The sequence below is a fragment of the Microtus ochrogaster genome, unplaced genomic scaffold, assembly GCF_000317375.1.
Source record: "Microtus ochrogaster isolate Prairie Vole_2 unplaced genomic scaffold, MicOch1.0 UNK87, whole genome shotgun sequence".
Classification (NCBI taxonomy): Eukaryota; Metazoa; Chordata; class Mammalia; order Rodentia; family Cricetidae; genus Microtus; species Microtus ochrogaster.
In genome coordinates, this window is record NW_004949185.1 from 326,048 (window position 1) to 344,875 (window position 18,828).

Sequence of the window (18,828 nt, forward strand, 5' to 3'; positions counted from 1 at the left end):
TTGGTATTTAATTTCTGCAGTTCTCTGTAAATGGAAGACTCTAGTCCCCTTGTCTGCAGTGGAGCTGATACGGGTTTCCCCCTATTGTGGCTTCTGTTCTCTCTGCTGATTGTGTCCTATGCTGTGGAGAGACTTTGTTTTCATGCTGAGGTGTGGCTTCATTAGCTCCTGTGGCATTGCCGTTGTATCCTAAGTTCTTGCTTACCCCAGTATCTGGAAGGGATTACCCTAGACTGTCTTCTTGAACTTTGGGTGTTTCAAGATTTGAACATAATAAGGTCATTGCTCTATTTAAAGTTTACTTCTGTACAAGGTGAAAGGTGAGAATCTAAATTCATCTTCTCAGGCAGGAAAACAGTGTTGCAGCATCGTGCGTAGAATGGGCTCTTTTTCCAGTTTGTGCTTTACATTCTTTCTCTAAAATTAAGTCTGCATAGCTTTGTCGTTTTATGTCCAGGATCTCTATCCTAGGCCTTTGAGTTTCCTGTCTATTTTATGCCTGTTCCAGGCTGTCTTTGTCACTATAGCTCTGCAGGGTAATTTGAGGTTGGTGATGTAACACCTCCAGCAGGGCTCTTTTATTTGTTACAGTACGGTCCTACTCACTTTGTAGGCAGGACTGGCCTTGAACTCACAGACATCCACTTGCCTCTGCCTCACAAGTCCTGGGATTAAAGGAGTGCCTCACCATGTCCAGTTTCCAGCGGTGGCCTTAATCCTTAGGAGTGTTGGCTGTTCGTGGTCTTTTTCACTCCATACAGATTTTTCCTCTTTCCTACACCTATGGAATATATCAGAGTTTTGATAGTATTGCCTTATATCTCTAGATTAATTTTGGTGGTATGGCCATTTTCACAATATTACCTCTGCCAGTCCAGCAGCATGGTTTGTCTTTCCATGATGTCCTGTGTCTGTGTCAAGTTTTCATTGCAGACTTCTTTCGTTTCTTTGGGTAGGTAAACCTCCAGACACTTCATTCTGGTGGAGTTACTTCGAATGTTGTACATTTCCTAAAATACACTACTAGCATAAATGAAGGTCCCATTTTTTCTATTGATTTTTTGTGTAAAACCGTGTTTATTAGGTCCCAGATAATGTCTATGGGATCAACAGGGTGTTGTAAGAAAGAATGATGTTTTTTGGAAAGAGTGGACTTCTTCCTTTCCTGTTTTGACCCTTTTGTGCCTATCTTCCATCTAACTCTGATAGCTTATATAAATCATCACTGTATCTATTCCCTTGGCTGCTTCCTGGCTTTAGAGGAAACTCAGGCTGTCTCTCCTTCTGACATCATATCCACCTGTCTCCTGTCTCTCACTTATAGGAGGTGGAAAGTTCTATTTGGTATCCTTGCCCTTAGCAAGGACTGACTCTCCCAGGGCTCACCCTTCCCTCAGGAGGGTTCAGAGTGTCTCCAGAGGGAAGGAGAGAAGGTCCTGAAATGACCAAGGCAGTTGACCATCAGTCTGCAGTCCTGTGGGCCACAGCCTTCCACAAGCCCAGTTCTCTGCCCACACCCAAGGTCTCTGGAGTCTTCAGTGAGGCTGAATCCCTCAGCCCCACCCAGTCAGGACAGAAGTCCCTTTCCTGGTGTGACACCTAGAGCTCTCTGGCCCTGGGCTCTTTCACCCCTATCTAGAATTTTCCAAAGATAAGATTATTCAGAACCTTGTGTCTAAGCTTCAGGGTATTTTAACCCCTCCCTCACCCCATTTCTGACCTTTCTCAAAAAGGTCTCATGGACCCTGCTGGAGTCCCCAGGAAGAGTGAAAAACACCTGACATTTCCACCTCTTCTCCTCAAACCCTCCAGAGACACGTGACCCATCACCTCAGACCTCAAGATGATGTCACCCTGAGGTGCTGGGCGCTGGGCTTCTACCCTGCTGACCTCACCCTGACCTGGCAGAGGGAGGAGGAGGAACAGACTCAGGACACAGAGCTGGTGGAGACCAGACCTTCTGGAGATGGAACCTTCCAGAAGTGGGCATCTCTGGTGGTTCCTTCTGGGGAGGAGCACAAATACACATGCCATGTGCACCATGAGGGGCTGCCTGAGCCTCTGACCCTGAGATGGGGTAAGGAGGGAGTGGGTGCAGAGCTGGGGTCAGGGAAAGCTGGAGTGTTATACAGACCCAGGGCATAGCCATGACCCTCACCTTCTCTTCCATTTCCTCCTCTCCTAGAGTCTCCTCAGTCCACCATCACGATCATGACTATTGTTGGTGTTGTGTTTGGAGCTGTGGTCTTCGGTTTTGTCATTGGATGTGTGATGATGTGGGTGAGGAAGAACACAGGTATGGAAGGGACAGAGTCTAGTTTTCGTTCTATTTTGTTTTGCATGTTTTTATGTTAATTTAGCACCTTCAAGAAGGGTGCATGGTGAATGGCTATCAGACAACGCTGTCTTCTAGATACTAAAAAAAGGTTCCTGGCCTGGCAAGATGGCTCAGTAGGTATACACATGCATGTCTGATGAACTGAATTCAACCCTCAAAAGCCATGTAAAAGTAGGAGGAAGGAACGGACTCCTGTGATCAACACACACACCTGCTGTAGCATGAGTGCATCTCTGTCTTTCACACACACACACACACACACACACACACACACACGTCATGTGCACAACCATGTCATCTCTGGATCTGTATGCTGAGAATCACCTACTATAAAGTGCTTGGAAAATTGAGGAACATTTCATAACCCTGATGATGGAAGGGATGGGCATATGATTCTCAGAGGTCAGAGGCTAGAGAGGAAGGTTCCTGCTGAGGACAGACCTCCAGACTGGCATTAGTTCATTCCCTGCATACCTCCTTCCTCGTGCCTCCCGACCCTCCTCTGATCTGCAGTCACAATTCTGGAAACTCTCTAGGGACCAGGGCTTCCCTGGATTCTCGCAGCTTTTCCTCTCACAGGGGGAAAAGAAGGCTATGCTCCTGTGTCAGTTCAGTATGTCAGGGAAGAAGAATCATCCCCGAGGTACTTGAGTGCAGACTGAGCTGATGGTTTCTCCTCCAGCCCCACCAGTCAGTCTCTTGACTGTGTCTGGTTATTTCGTCTGCTGCATGCAGGGACAGTGTCCAGAGCTCTGACTTGTCTCTGGAGGCTTGAAAAGGTGACGCCCTGGGGCCTGGCTGCTATGGGGCAATGGTTTTACCCTGTAAACATTTGTTTCTTGTACTTGTTTAATAAAATGCTGATTGGCTGGTAGCCAGGCAGGAAGTAGAGGTGAGGCAATGAGAACAGGAGAATTCTGGGAAGAGGATTCTGTAGTCTCCAGTTGTTACCCAGACACAGAGATGCAAGATGTGACTGCCTCAAAGAAAAAGGTACCAAGCCACATGGCCAACGTAGACACGAATTATGGACTAATATAAGTTATAAGAATTAATTAATTAATTAAGAAGAAGAGCCTGAGATACTGGGCCAATCAGTTAATAATTGATGTAGACGTCTGTGTGATTTCTTTGGGAGTTAACAACTGTGAGAACCAGGCAGGAGAGAAACCTGAGTCAACACCTGGGATTAGAGCCAAAACAAGGAGACGACTGGATTCCTGGACTGGAGTTCAGAATTATGAGCAACAGGGCTGTTCTGACAGGTTACCCTGAATTCAGTGCTGGCTGTGGCGCCTTCCCCTGTCTTCTGTGTTTATTTCTTGTCTTTTTAGTTAGTATGGAGGACGAGGCCTGTTCTTGCACTGCTAATGGTACCTGTGGTAGCCCACATGTGACTCAGTTTCCATCTGGAGTCATTCTGACTTAAAGAAGTCATTTCAGTTCAAGATTGCCTGCTGTGCTTGCTCCAAATACCCTTGAGGGTTGTGAGAAAGTTCTGATTAAGCCCATGAGAAAGAGCATTTTTGCCCAGGTGAAAGAACACATATCTATTAAGATTTGGACTGGTGTATGCCAGCCAGAGGCACTCCTCCTTAGTGATTGGTAGCTGCTTGCTACTAGCTGAATTCTTTTTTTTTAAAGATTTATTTATTAATTATGTATACAGTGTTCTGCCTGTGTGCATACCTGCACCCCAGAAGAGGGCACCAGATCTCATTACAGATGGTTGTGAGCCACCATGTGGTTGCTGGGAATTGAACTCAGGACCTCTGGAAGAACAGTCAGTGTTCTTAACCGCTGAGCCATCTCTCCAGCCCAAGCTGAATTCTTGTATTGAGAAAATGCGCCCGTGTGAGCTTCCTCCCAAGGACAGAGCAGGGAGGTGGTCAGCTAACTCGACTGCCCTTTGTTACAACTGCCTTTTGCCTGTCGTTAGTACATACGCTGGCTGAGAAATAAACTGTTTGGTGCTACAGAGGCTTGGCTCCTCTCAGCACCTCTCACCTCCACCCCACCCTAAACCTCTTCAACCCCTCAGCTTCTCTTTCCTATATAACCCAGTCACTTGGTCACTTGCTTTCCACTTTGGCTCCATTCCTGGTGCTCTTGGTCTCTTTGGTTCTTCTCCCTCTCCTGGTCCCCTCTCTTGTCCCTCTCTCTTCTTCTCTTGCTCTCCCAGCTCCCTCTCTCATGGGCCAATGTATTCTTTTGTTGTTATTGTTGTTTTGATTTGATGTTTCGAGACAAGTTTCTATGTGCAACATCCCTAGCTGCCCTGTGTTGTGGGAACCCCTTCAGCCAATAGCCTTTAAGATACCAGCCCATGGGGCTGGAGAGATGGCTCAGAGGTTAAGAGCATTGCCTGCTCTTCCAAAGGTCCTGAGTTCAATTCCCAGCAACCACATGGTGCCTCACTCATTTTCCTGCAGTAATCTTTGAAGTCTCCAGAAAGAAGATGGGGCCCCACAACAGCGACTCCACCTGGTTGATATGATGCCATCATGCTGATAGCACCACTTTAAGTTTGGTTTTGGGTTACAAACTGCTCAGGATGATTCCACCAAAGACACTCCACTTGGAGCTTGTTTTCTTCTTTGCACAACTGGTCTTTGGGCAAAGAACTGCCCTGTCTTGACTACTGACAAAGTGCATGGTGTCCAGACTGGACAAGCAGGATACAAATAAAAAGACTGCCAAGCTTTGCCAAGACAGAGTAAGACAGTTTTTCAAATTTTCTTGCCTCTGAAAATGGTCTGTCAGTTACTCTAGGCTTTAACCAAAGTTGATTGCTCCAACGTTGCAAATGAGACTTGGGGTGATTGCCCAGGTAACCGGCTGTCTTTGTCATTTCTTACACCTTTTGGAAGTTGTATGATTGCACTTCCTGCTTACTCAAGTAATATTATTTTCCTTCTCAGGTCTTTTATGGGATTGAAGACTAGATGGTCATAGTTACTTCCCTCTTCGAGAAACCCTGTCTCGAAAAACTCAGAAAAAGCGAGCGAAAAAAAATGACGAGAGAGACACAGAGACATGGAGAGACAGGCAGACACACAGTGGGGGGAGGGGAGAGAGAGACAGAGAGAGACTGAGAAAACCTATCTCTCCGATGAATTCCCAGAGGAGGTCGCTGTTGCCCACACACCCGCTGGCATATTTCTTCTGGCAGAGTCCCAGAAGGTGTGGGACTGCATCTTCACAGCACCGAATTAGAGAAGGCCTGAGTTCAGTCTGCAGTCTCCCCTGAACTCCACAGTCTCTGATTGGGACTCAGGAAGACAGGTTGACAAACCCTAGCTCTTTCCGGGAAGTCAGCACTGTGTTGGGTTCTCTGGCAGTGGCTTTCAGAGTTTCAGTGGTGACTGGAGCGATCTGCATTCAGTTTCACTTTCCAGTCTCCACCCTCATTGATTTCCGCCCGAATGTTGATGACGTCACACATGTTCTCACTCTCATTTGAAGTCGGGTTCTGAGATAATCCAATCAGGGTCACTCTGGTTTGTAGAGGTGCCCAAAATCCGCCCAGAACCAGACGCTCAGGGTCCCCAAGAATGGGGGCCATTGTGCCCCCAGCTCTCGGACTGATGCTTGCTGCACCTTTGTTTTGTGTTCAAACCCACGCAGGTGAGTGCAATTCTGGAAGAAACCGATCTTGGCGGGAAGGGGCAGGGACGGACGGAACCCAGGAACTCACGTCTCCCAAACGCCCAGCCTGAACTTTCCGCTGCTCCCTTCTCCATCCCTGTTCCTAGCCCCGCGCCATTCTCCGGTCCCCGCCGGCGCTTCTGCCCGGGGTCCCGGGAGCAGGGTCGGGGTCTCACTGCGCGCCGCCCCCAGGCTCACACTCGCTGCTGTATTTCCGCACCACCGTGTTCCGGCCCGGCCTAGGGGAGCCGAGGTTCATTTTCGTGGGCTGCGTGGACGACACGGAGTTCGTGCGCTATGACAGCGACGCGGAGACTCCGAGGATGGAGCCGCGGGCGCCGTGGATGGAGCAGGAGGGGCCTGAGAGTTGGGACCTGCAGACTGAGAAGGCCAGGACTCAAGCACAACTGTCTGGAGGGAACCTGATGACCCTGCTTCGCTATTTCAACCAGAGCGAGGACGGTGAGTGAGTGACCCCGACCCAAAATGTACCAGGGTTGCCCAGACTCGCAGAACTGCAGTGTCACCCGAGACCTGCCTAGTTCCTCACCAGAAAAAGAGCCCTCAGGGATTCGCTGGGACTTGGTTAGCAGTTAGTGGTGCTGTGCTTCCCGAGAGGACTGATCACCTTGTCCTCGCTAGACCCTCACACGCTGCAGGGGATGCGTGGCTGCGAAATGGGGACAGATGGGCGCCTGCTCCGCTGGTACGACCAGATGGCCTATGATGGCGTGGATTGCCTCACCCAGAATGAGGACCTGAGCTCCGGGACAGCCACTAGCAGCACCTTAGCTCAGATCTCGCAGGACAGTTTAGGAACCCACCTGAAGGGCAAATGCGTGAAGCTGCTGCAGAAACACCTGGAAAAGGGGAAGGACACACTGCTGCGCTCAGGTGCGCGGTGGGGGAGTGGGGCAATACCCTGCCCAAGTTTCCCTCAGGCTGCTTGCTGGGAGTTTGGAGAGCTGGGGGTGCATAGGCAGGATGAGAGGACTTGGGGCTTAGCTCACTGGCCCAGCAAGCACAGGTTCTGGAGTAGATCCTGTCCTTTGGAGATGGAGGAGGAGAGGGAGACCCCTGAACAAGAAGGCCTTAATTCACTCATCCCCAGAGTCCCGGGAGGCAGCAATCTCCTTGAGATCCAGATCTTTGACCAAGAATGACGCCCTCGGAGAACAGCTTTTCTCTTACAGACAATTAGGAAATTCATTTTCTCTAGCAGGAGAACAATCTTTTAGTAACTGACGAACAATTTCTTTTCTTGGGCAATGGCCCTGGACCAACAGGAGCTTTTTCTCTCAGGCCTCCTTCTGTGGTCACCCTCGGTGTCTCTGGAGTCTGACTCCAGCTTTCCTGAGTCTCCTGGCCCTCACTCAGCTCAGGACCAGAATCCCTTCCCTTCCATCAGTCTGCAGAGCCCTGAAGTCTCCTACCCCAAACTGTCACTCACATCTTAGATAGAGCATCCCAAACACATGACCCCGGGACCTGAGCTCTATTTAGGGTCTACTAACATCAGGACGCCCTGATCCTGTCCAGTTCCCCTGTCCATTCCCAGAATGGCCACATGAACACTGCTGAGTCCCCAGAAGAAAGCAAGATGTCTCATCTCATCTTCACAACTCTTTCCCTCAGACCCCCCAAAGGCACATGTGGCCCATCACCTCATTCTGAAAAAAGTTACCTTTGTTACCCTGCGGTGCTGGGCCCTGGGCTTCTACCCAGCTGAGATCTCCCTGACCTGGCAGCTGAATGGGGAGGAACTGATCCAGGAAATGGAGTTTGTGGAGACCAGACCTGCAGGAGACGGAACCTTCCAGAAGTGGGCAGCTGTGGTGGTGCCTTCTGGGGAGGAGGAGAGATACACATGCCACGTGCATCATGAGGGGCTGCCCGAGCCCCTGACCCTGAGATGGAGTAAGGAGGGAGTGGGTGCAGAATTGGGATTAGAGTAAGCTAAGTAAGAGTTAGCTCTTTGGGGAAACTGAGCAGAGTTGGGGATGAGAGCTGGGTGGTCCTCACTTTCCCTTCCTTTCCCAGAGGCTGCTTGGTACAAGAACCCCATCTTACTAATTACTGTCCTGTTTGTCTGTCTCATCGTTGGAGCTTTGATGTGTTACATATATATGAAGAAGGATGCAGGTAGGAGAGAAGTGCTGAGTTTTCTTCTCGTATTGAGGGCTTCATACCACAGGTAGCAGTGTGTTCTCCTTGGGTAGTGGGATGCCCCGTCCACAGCTCTGCTTCTACTTCATCTGGGAACTTTTTGTTTAACCTTCAAAAGTAGACGGGAGGGGCTGGAGAGATGGCTCAGATGTTAAGATCATTGCCTCCTCTTCCAAAGGTCCTGAGTTCAATTCCCAGCAACCACATGGTGGCTCACAACCATCTGTAATGGGGTCTAGTGCCCTCTTCTGGCCTGCAGGCATACACACAGACAGAATATTGTATACATAATAAATAAATAAATATTAAAAAAAAAAAAGTAGAGGGGACCGAAGGGCAGTTTTAGCTAGGGGATGGTTCTGGTGATTGAGACCTCACGCCCAGCTGTCACTGGCAGAGGTCTCACTGAGGACAAACCTCCAGGGAGGTATTACATCACCTCAGTTCTAGAAATTTCCCTTGGGCTCAGAACTAAGAGGATGCCTCTAGGGCAGTGGTTCTCAACCTGTGGGTCGCAACCCCTTTGGAGGTTGTGCATGAGATCTCCTGCATATCAGATTTACGTTATGATACACAACACCAGCAAAATACTGCCATGAAGTAGCTAGAGAATAATTGTATGGTGGGGTCACCACACCATGGGGAGCTAAAGGGTGTCAGCATTCAGGAGGTTGAGAATCACTGCTCTAGGCCCTCAGGACTGCCTGCTCCCCTGCCACCCATACATGGTTTCTTCCCTCAGGTTGGAGAAGAAGGATCCACCCTCAGGAAGCAGGTAAGTGTGGTGGGGGTGGGCTCAGATCCTTGGAGCCATGGGAGCTCACCGGGCTTCACCTCAAGCCTCCTGAAGCCTGACCAGGTCCTGCTTTGTGCTTTTCTAGGCAGGGACAGTCACCAGGACTCCGGCGAGACAGTCGTGGAGGGTGAGGTGAGACATGGGGAAAGACAGGGACACGTGGTAGGGCTGGCGAGAGTCTTTGGACTTGGACATTTTGAGTGAGGTAACATTCAGAAATGTTACCACTTCACAATGACTGCCCCGAATCTGCTCTGAATCTTGCAGGCGATAGCGGTTCTTCTGTGGAAAGTTGAGCCCTGCAAGAGTCATCCAGGCCACTTCTTCAGACTTTCAAAATGGCCTGATTGCTCACCTTGAAAGGTATCTGCCTGTTTCCCACCACCCTGTTGGTGTTGTGTCCCCGTGGCTCTCACAAGCCTTTGCCCAGTCTCCTCGCTCAGGGAGATCCCCACTCCCTCCCCACCCCATGTGGAAATGCCTGGGACAGCTACTGTAGAATGGAATCCTTTTTATTTGCTTGTTTTTTAAGACAGGGTTTCTCCATGAAACAGTCCTGGCCATCCTGGAACTCACTCTGTAGACCAGGCTGGCCGCAAACTCAGAGATCTGCCTGCCTCTGCCTCCTAGATTGAAGACTTGGGACACCACCACCAGACTCAGTCGGTTATCTTCACAGACTTGCCCGGATGTAGAATCACCTAGGAGCCGCCCCTCTGGGTGTGTCTGTGAGGGTCTTTCCAGCCAGGTTTACTTAACTGAGGAGGGAAGAGCCATGTTGACTATAGGGTGTCTGCACTCATCGCCTGGAGACTCAGGAAAAAGCCAGTGGAGCGCTGGCATCCCCTTCCTCTGTTTCCTGAGCAGGGCTTGAGCAGGACATCTCCTGCCACTGTGAACAGAGACAGCTCCACCTTTCCGTCTGGAAGATCTGACCCCTGTCTCTTCCCTGGCTCCCACTTTCTGTCTTGAAGGTCTGACACCTGTCTCTTCGCTGGGTGGCTTCTCATCAGGTATTTTGTCACAGTCACAGGGCACAGGGTTGGAAACAAAGCTCCACCCCCTCACCCACTGTGCCCTGAGTAGCACCCCCTAATTTTTAGGGACCTTTACTCAGGCCAAATTGTGATCTATGACTTTGTGCAGAAGAGAATTGCAGACTAGTAGAGTTGGGGGTTAATAAACATTTTTTTATTTTAATGTGGCATAAGTCTATTTATTTATTGTGTGCATGTGTGTGAGAGCCACAGCTCATGTGTAGAAGCCACAAGACAACTTGTAGGAATCTGTTTTCTTCTTCTACCAAGTAGGTCCAAGGATGTCACGCAGGTCATCACACCTGGAGGCAAGCACCTTTACCCACTGAGCCAGCTGGCTGGCCCAATAAAGGTATTTTTTGAAGGTCTGATCACTTTGTTTCACGAAGAAACCTTGTCTTAAAAAACAAACAAATAAAAAAGGATTCTATTCTGCGGTAGCTGTACTTGTAACTTTTAAAGACCTACACACACACACTATTTATTTTTTCAAGACATGATTTTTCTGTGTAACAGTCCTGGCTGTCCTGGAACTCACTTGATAGATCAGGCTGGTTTCGAACACAGAGATCCGCGTGCCTCTGCCTCCCGAGTGCTGGAATTAAAGGTGTGTGCCACCACCGCCCGGCTTAAAGACCCATTTTTAATTGAGCTAGATTAAGCAGAAGCTCTCAGTGAGGACAGCCTGCATCTCCTGTGGATCAATTCCTGGCATTTTTTTTTCCTTGGGCTTCCTTCATTCTCTTGGCCAAAGGTTTAAGACGTTCTTCAGCATTGGGCTCATTTTCCTCAGTGCGTTCTTTCTCCAGAACAGCACTTTCGGTGTCTATGTTGAAAGATGCACGAAGTAACGGGATGCTGAATCTTGTGTGTGTTGGTACTAGGCTTCTCACCCTCTGTATTTATGTTCTGATAACATATGGACCAACCTCATCAGCTTCTTCAGAAAGATGGAAAAGCTGTCAGATTCTGCCAACCTTTTGGGCCCCACCCACTGAGACAGTAGTATCTGCCAGTGCAGGAACCTCCTTGTCTCCTTTGCCTATAATAGCCAAGTTGTGGACACCCAGATTGGCATCCACAATGCATCTTTGAACAGACTTGGACTTCCTCTGCCCAGTTTTCATGGTCTGCAACAAGAACGTCCCTTACACAACAGCAGGCACACTCTACTGTGGGTCCAGACATCTTGCTTCGTGGGACAACCTTGTTTGTCCTTCCCACCACTGATTCCGACCACGAAGCCGACCACGAAGCCCTTCCGCTATTCACCCTTCACATCAGCAGCTACTTCTGTGCCCTTCTCATGGGAAGTGCGAAGCTTGTATTCATCATCCACTTCCAAGAGTTCCTGACAGCTGATGGCTGGGAAGGAGATATTCCCATGGCCATGAGGTACCTAGGAGGTGCCATGAAAAAGAACCAATAGCCGGGCGATGGTGGCGCACGCCTTTAATCCCAGCACTCGGGAGGCAGAGGCAGGCAGATCTCTGTGAGTTCGAGGCCATCCTAGTCTACAAGAGCTAGTTCCAGGACAGGAACCCAAAGCTAGGGAGAAACCCTGTCTCGAAAATCAAAAAAAAACAAACAAAAACAAAAACAAAAAAAAAAAGAACCAATAAATGTATTTTAATGTAGACCTTAAGCAGGAGGATCAAGAGAGGTGCCAAGAAAAAGAGAAAGATGAACGTTAAGAAAGAAAGACAAGTCTGGCGGTGGTGACACCTTCAATCCCAGCACTCAGTAGGCAGAGGCAGGAAGATATCTTTGTGCAAGGCCAGTCTGGTCTACAGAGTGAGTTCCAGGACAGCCAGGGACACAGAGAAACCCTGTCTCAGATGGGGGGAGAGGGAGAGGGAGGAGGAGGGAAGAGGGAGGGAGGGGAAGAAAGAAAGAAAGTATACCAAGAGCATGAGTGTGGGCTTGTCACGCTTTGTCGTCTTTACAAATAGCTGTATACATTACTGGGATGAGTTTTAAAGGTATTAGCCTCAAAAGTGTTGGTTAGGAACCTAAATGAGATCAGGTTACAATTGTTAAGTGAATCTAGACCACAGGGGTGCAGGAAAGAAGGACCTCTCTGTAAACATGTTAACAACCTGAGACTCCCAGAGACCACCTGGGAGAGGATGGGGTTCTCTTCAAGGTCGCACACTTCCTTGCCTTAAACATTACTACCTTGATGTTGCTCTTCCAGAGGACTCGGGTTCACAACCTTCTGTAACGTCAGTTCCAGGGTACTGATACCCTCTGCAGGCGTCTTTATTGACTTTTGCCAATCTGTGCAGATCTGTGTCTGCAGGACCTGGGATCTAAGAGCCGGCAAGAATGAGGCAGACTAGTCTAATGATATAGACAACCTTACTTCCGTTTCAGTATACTTTTATACGTGAATGTAACAAAGAAAGCAGTGAACCAAGTCCACCCACAGCCCCCTCTAAACTGAATAGGAAACCACCTCTCAGGCTGCATTTGTGCAGAACCTGGGACCTGGGACCCGGGACCCGGGGCGACTGGAACCCAAGTTCCATCCTTGGCAAATTGGAGCAGTCCTAACTTCCGACCCGCGGTCACACACCATTGCAGCTATGCTTGTCGCAGCCGGACAGGGCCCAAAGTCTGCTGGGTGTTCTTGACGTTGTGTGTCTCCCTCTCCCAATACTCAAGCCCCTCCTGCTCCATCCACAGCGCCCTCGGCCCCATTCTCGGGATCTCTTGAAGCTGTTGGAGCGCAGAGATTGTGTGTCTTCCTCACAGCTGACAAATGAACCACGGTTGCTGGAGGCCAGGCAGGGACCCTGCAGTGTAGAAATGGCTCAGCTAGTGTGAGCCTCAGGAGACAAGCTGTGGGATCCCAAACCTCCCCCCTGCCCAGGGTCCCAGGTGATGGCAGAGGAGACATTGACCAGGGCAACCAAGTTATGTTGACTGGGTACTGCCCCCACCCGGAGCCCTGTTCTCTCTGGCAGAGTCCTTTTCACTCCCCACTAGCTTGGGTCTTGACAGCAGCTTGTGCCAGGAAGTAGAAGGCTTGGTCCTCACTACAGGGGACTGTTAAGAGTGTGGACGCGGTTCCTGTGGATTGTTGTCCTTCGGAACCTCTATGTGACTGACTGGTTTCTCTAGAAATCAGGTGTGCAATGAGAATTGAGAGTGCAATATTTATGTCCAGGGAGAACATGGTCAGGGTTGAGACTGTGCCTGTGGAAAACCAGTGCTGGCATCGTATGTGGGGCTGGAGAGATGGCTCAGTGGTTAAGAGAACCGGCTGCTCATGCATAGGACCCAGGTTCAATTCCCTGCACCCACATGGCAGCTCCTTCCTGTAATTCCAGTTTCAGAGTATCACACACCCTCACACTGATATACATGCAGGCAAAACTCTAATGCACGTGAAATAATAAAAAAAAATTAAAAAGAAAATGCTGTAAGAGCCATTCTATGACCTGGGACTTGAACAGAACCCATGTCTTCTGACTGTTGGACCTCTTGGCCACATTGCTTCTCTGAGCCTTGAGGTAGAGTCTATGTAGGTTTTGGTTCTTTAATTTATTTTTAAGTTATGTTTGTGTGTTTTTGTGTGTGAATATATAAGTGCGGTGCCCGAGGAAGACAGATTTTCTGGAGCTGGAGTTACCTGTGGTTGTAAGCGCCATGAGAGTGCTGGGAACCACCTGCGGGTTCTTTGTAAGACCTAGGAATGTGCTTTTTTTTTTTTTTTTGCCCATCTACCGATTCATCCTTTTATTAGCTATGGTATCAAAACGCCTAGTCAAAAAGACCAAAGCCCATGTCGTCATCAGACTCCTCGGATTCTTCCTTCTTTGCTTCCACTTTCTTCTCCTCAGCTGGGGCTGCAGCGGTGGAGGGGGCAGGACCGCCTGCTGGTGCGGCTCCGGCTGCTGGAGCAGGCCCACCAGCTCCTGCATTGCAGATGAGGCTCCCAATGTTGACATTGGCCAGGGCCTTTGCAAACAAGCCAGGCCAGAAAGGTTCAACATTGACACCAGCTGCTTTAATGAGGGCATTGATCTCATCCTCCGTGACCGTCACCTCGTCGTCGTGGAGGATGAGGGCGGAGTAGATGCAGGCGAGCTCAGAGACGGAGGCCATGTTGCGGACTGCCAGCGCGGTGCTAGTCTCCGGATGAAGTGAGGGCCTCAGCCCAACGCGGCCTTAGCTTCCTCGGAAGGACCGAGCACCTTGGCGGCAGCAGAGGAAAAGGTGGAATGCACTCTTGAGAGCTAAGCCATCTCTTCCTTCTGTGGGAGGATTCTTTTTAATACTTTGTCCCGTGTAATATTAGATATTACACTACTACAAGTGGTACTTATGAGATGGTTAATGATAACGTGACTCCATCATTGAATGTTTCTATTCTGCTGTATTAAAACCACAGTGTCTGAGGCTGGAGAAAGAACTCAGCAATTAGAGCAGCTCACACCTGCCTGTAACTCCAGTTCCAGGACTTCTGTCTCCCTCTTCTGGCCTTACACATATTACAGGCATGTGATAGACTTGGCCTCCATGCACGTAAAATACACAAAATAAAATTTAAAACACACACACAGAGAGAGAGAGAGAGAGAGAGAGAGAGAGAGAGAGAGAGAGAGAGAGAGAGAGAGAGAGAGAGAGAGAGAAAGAGAGAGAGACACATAGCTTTATTGAGTCAAGGCAAAGTCTCAATTCCTTAGAAGTGGCTTTCAGATTCCGAGAGCATAAAGATGTGGTATGATTTGAAGCATACATGAGCAGGGGCAGGATCTCACAGCCTGCTGCTCCCAGGCTCATATCTGCTTCCCTATTTTGCCACTGCTGCATCTCGCCATCCTGCCCTCTCCTGCTCTTTTCATTGCTTCAGGCTACAGGGACTACAAAGGAGTTCAAGCACTTCGAGCCCGGAGTCCTGAGGGTGGAGCTAGCAGAACGAGCTGGAGCCCTGCGGACCCACAGGAGCACAGACAGAATTTCAGAACCTACTCCACCTCTACAACCAGAGTCACGACGGTGAATGACTTCCTGGTCGGGGATCACGATCCCTCACGATCCAGAGCAGGGTCCCGAACTCCCCTGATCCCAGTGTTCGAGATTCCACAGGAGGCCGTGGCTGTCTGAGTTTTGCTTTAGGTTTGGGGACTGTTCCTGCCGGTGGGCGGTATCGGGTTGGCCGGGTTGGGTACGGGCCAGGTTCCCACACTATCCAGGACATTCACAGCTGCCCAAGAGTGAAGAGGACACGGGTCCCCTTAAAGTCCTAGGTCTAGAGTGACTTTTGACAGCATTTTCTTTATTAAAGACGCCAGAACAATGCCCGGCACTGTTTTCCTTACACACAGTTCCACTTTCAACTCCAAACGAGTTCCTCTCTCCTGGCATAAATGATGAGTTCACAGCTCTCATTGGACACCGAGTTTCTAGAGAAACCAATCAGTGGCACAGAGGTTCCAAGTAGAGCAGTTGACAGAAATCGCTTCTACACCTTCACAGGCTCCTGTATTGAGGACCATGCCTTCTTCTTCCTGGCTCAAGCTTTTGGCAGGCGCCATAGTCCTGATCCAGACACAGGCTAGTGAGTACGGGGTGGGGAGACTCTGCGGGACGGAGCAGGGAGCCAGGTGGGGGAAGTACCCCGTAAAGTCATCTTACTGCCCTAGTCCGTGTCTCCTCTGCCTTCACCTGGGACCCTGGTCCCGGGAGGAGGTCGGTGTCTCACTGCTGGCCTCCCCCAGGCTCGCACTCGCTGCAGTATTTCTTCACCGCTGTGTCCCGGCCCGGCCTCCGGGAGCCCCGGTTCATCGCCATCGGCTACGTGGACGACACGGAGTTCGTGCGCTACGACAGCGACTCGGAGACTCCAAGGATGGAGCCGCGGGCGCCGTGGATGGCTCAGGAGGGGTCGGAGTATTGGGAGGAGGAGACACGGAAAGCCAGAAACACAAGGAAGAACTTCAAATTGAATCTCCAGACCCTGCTTAGCTACTACAATCAGAGTGACGACGGTGAGTGACAGCGGCCCCGATCACAGATACGACCCCTCCATCTCCTTTGAGACAGGCTTGGGTCATCTTCACCCGCTGAGCCATAATTTCATCCAAACACCTGCCCAGATTCTCAGACAGGAAAGACCCAGATTTGGGTCAGGTTTAGGTTGCACATTTGATTGGTCGGGTTGTGGACAGGGGGCAGGGTGGCCGCAAGGTGGCGCTAACCACTGTGTCCCCACCAGAACCTCACACTCTGCAGTGGATGTATGGCTGTAACATGAGTCCAGATGGACGCCTGCTCAGCGGGTACTGTCAGGAGGCCTACGATGGCCGGGATTATATCTCCCTCAACGAAGACCTGCGCTCCTGGACCGCAACTGACGCGGCCTCTCAGATCTCTAAACTCAAGTCAGAGAACGTGAACGAGGCCGACTACCAGAGAGCATACCTGCAGGGCCCCTGCATAGACTGGCTCCAAATATACCTGCAGCTGGGGAACGCGACCCTGCTGCGCTCAGGTACCTGGAGACCCATCCTTGCTTTTCCTCGGTAGTGTGGGAGAAAGGCTTGGGCATCCTCAGAGGAAAAACACTGTCCAGCAGGCACCCGGCTGAGGAATAAGGACAGGGAGACTCCAGGCTGCTTTTCCCATTGGGAGACTAACCCTTTTACAGCAGGTCAGCCTTGAGGATGGCCCTGGACCACAGGAGCTTTTTCTCTCAGGCCTCCTTCTGTGGTCACCCTCGGTGTCTCTGGAGTCTGACTCCAGCTTTTCTGAGTCTCCTGGCCCTCACTCAGCTCAGGACCAGAATCTCTTCCCCTCCATCAGTCTGCAGAGCCCTGAAGCCTCCTACCCCAAACTGTCACACGCATCTTAGAGCATCCCAAAGAGCACATGACCCCGGGACCTGAGCTCTAGTTAGGGTCTACTAATATCAGGACACCCTAATCCCACCCCATTTTCCCTGTCCATTCCCAGAATGGCCACATGAACACTGTTGAGTCCCCAGAAGAAAGCAAGATGTCTCATCTTCACAACTCTTTCCCTCAGACCCCCCAAAGGCACACGTGACCCATCATCCTGGACCTAAAGGTGATGTTACCCTGAGGTGCTGGGCCATGGGCTTCTACCCTGCTGACTTCACCCTAACCTGGCAGAGGGAGGAGGAGGAACAGACTCAGGACTTGGAGCTGGTAGAGACCAGACCTTCTGGGGATGGAACCTTCCAGAAGTGGGCATCTCTGGTGGTGCCTTCTGGGGAGGAGCACAAATACACATGCCATGTGTACCATGAGGGGCTGCCTGAGCCCCTGACCCTGAGATGGGATAAGGAAGGAGTGGGTGCAGAGCTGGGGTCAGGGAAAGCTGGAGCCTTTTGCAGACCCTGAGCAGGGTCAGGGCTGAGAGCTGGGTCATGACCCTCATCTTCCCTACCTGTCCCTCCCTTCCCAGAGCCTCCTCAGTCCACGGTCCCCATCATGGCAGTCATTGCTGGTCTGGTTCTCCTTGGAGCTGTGATCATTGTCACTGTGGTGGCTGTTGTGAGGAAGAGGAGGAGAAACCCAGGTAGGAAAGGACAGGGTCTGAGTTCTCTCTCTGCCACTTTTAGAAGTGTGCTCTGCCTCATTAATGGGAAACACATCCACACCCCTCGTTGCTGCTGTCTCTAACCTGGGTCTGCTGTCAGTTCTGGAAACTTCCTAGAGTTGGGGACTTCCCTGGTCTCTCACAGCTTTTCTTCTCACAGGTGGAAAATGAGGGGACTATGCTCATGTTTTAGGTAAGTTTGGGGAACAGGATTGTCCCTGAGACCCTTGGGATGGCGCTAGTAAGAAGGACAACAGCTCCTAATTCCTCCTCCTGCCACATTCTCTCAGTCTCCTGAATGTGCCTTGTTCTTTCTTCTTCTGCAGGCAGCAACAGTGCCCAGAGCTCTGTCTTGTCTCTGGAGGCTTGAAAAGGTGACACCTTGGGGACCTGGGGTTGGGGTGAGGCAAGGAGAGGGCTGGGTCCCAGGGATTCTCAGGATTCAGACATTTGAATGAGTTACAGCAGGCCTTTGAGATGTCTTTATATTGACTGTTCATGACTCTTAGTCCCTAGCTTCAGACTGCTGCCTCCTGGGGGCATGATCTGACTCTAGAATTAACAAATGTCTGAAGCTGTCTGCTTTCTCCTGTGGAAACAATGTGAAGAACTGGGGAGCCCACCTCACCCCTGCACACCTGGATCCTGTCCCTGTACTCCCCTGTGCTCCCTTCCCAGCCAACTTCCTTGTCCAGCCAGGCAGGAGGTCACATCCCCATCCTGTCACCTCCATGCTGCCCTGAGCTGCAACCCTGACTTCCCCACTGAAAATAAGAATCTGAATGTGAACTTGGTTCTTCATGTGTCCTTGACATGGGAGATTATCAGGTCAACCTAAAGGAGAGAATTTTGAGAGTGTGAAGGAGAAAATAAATGGCAGCATGGATAACCTTCCAGGATCTGTGTTAGCTATGCTGAGTGTCAGGTTGGGGGACAGGAGGAGTCTGTGGGAGCTGAGTGAGGACTGGGCTGTACCAGGTGACGCTCAACCATGTGGTGTGCTCACTCCTCGGCTATGTCCTCCTTGGCTCTTCTGTCCTTGTCACTTAGTACAACCACATGGTGACAGCCCGGCATTCCAATTACATTGTAAAAGGTCCATGGTCACTGAATCAACTTTGATGTTAAAAATCAAGTTAGCATTAGTTGCATATTCTATTTTTAAAAACAAAGATAGGCCCGGCGGTGGTGGCGCACGCCTTTAATCCCAGCACTCGGGAGGCAGAGGCAGGCGGATCTCTGTGAGTTCGAGACCAGCCTGGTCTACAAGA

At 50.4% G+C, this 18,828-nt stretch overlaps 4 protein-coding genes across 9 annotated transcripts in view; 3 read left to right on the forward strand and 1 right to left on the reverse strand.

Moving 5' to 3' along the window:
- The window catches only part of LOC101990404 (H-2 class I histocompatibility antigen, Q10 alpha chain-like), a 103,258-nt gene that overhangs the window by 16,712 nt on the left and 67,718 nt on the right, over positions 1 to 18,828 (forward strand). The window lies entirely within an intron of this gene.
- On the forward strand, positions 5,823 to 10,152 carry LOC101996584 (H-2 class I histocompatibility antigen, Q10 alpha chain-like). Of its 5 annotated transcripts, none has more exons than XM_026777846.1 (9): positions 5,823 to 5,965; positions 6,179 to 6,448; positions 6,629 to 6,880; positions 7,622 to 7,903; positions 8,027 to 8,128; positions 8,895 to 8,927; positions 9,034 to 9,080; positions 9,216 to 9,311; positions 9,579 to 10,152. In XM_026777846.1, exons 1-8 carry the CDS (start codon positions 5,893 to 5,895, stop codon positions 9,306 to 9,308), a joined length of 1,152 nt encoding a protein of 383 aa, XP_026633647.1. In that variant the 5' UTR covers positions 5,823 to 5,892; the 3' UTR covers positions 9,309 to 9,311; positions 9,579 to 10,152. The 5 variants fall into 5 exon arrangements, with proteins under 5 accessions (XP_026633647.1, XP_026633646.1, XP_013210497.1 ...); XM_026777845.1 differs by lacking the exon at positions 9,579 to 10,152 and adding an exon at positions 9,485 to 9,518; XM_013355043.2 differs by lacking the exon at positions 9,579 to 10,152 and adding an exon at positions 9,481 to 9,516.
- On the reverse strand, positions 13,723 to 14,156 carry LOC101988888 (60S acidic ribosomal protein P1). Its single transcript, XM_005370729.3, has one exon. It carries the CDS (start codon positions 14,096 to 14,098, stop codon positions 13,754 to 13,756), a length of 345 nt encoding a protein of 114 aa, XP_005370786.1. The 5' UTR covers positions 14,099 to 14,156; the 3' UTR covers positions 13,723 to 13,753.
- LOC101989547 (H-2 class I histocompatibility antigen, Q10 alpha chain-like) lies at positions 15,491 to 17,950 on the forward strand. The gene is made up of 7 exons (XM_026777859.1): positions 15,491 to 15,554; positions 15,715 to 15,984; positions 16,212 to 16,487; positions 17,021 to 17,311; positions 17,425 to 17,536; positions 17,718 to 17,750; positions 17,884 to 17,950. Exons 1-7 carry the CDS (start codon positions 15,491 to 15,493, stop codon positions 17,933 to 17,935), a joined length of 1,098 nt encoding a protein of 365 aa, XP_026633660.1. The 3' UTR covers positions 17,936 to 17,950.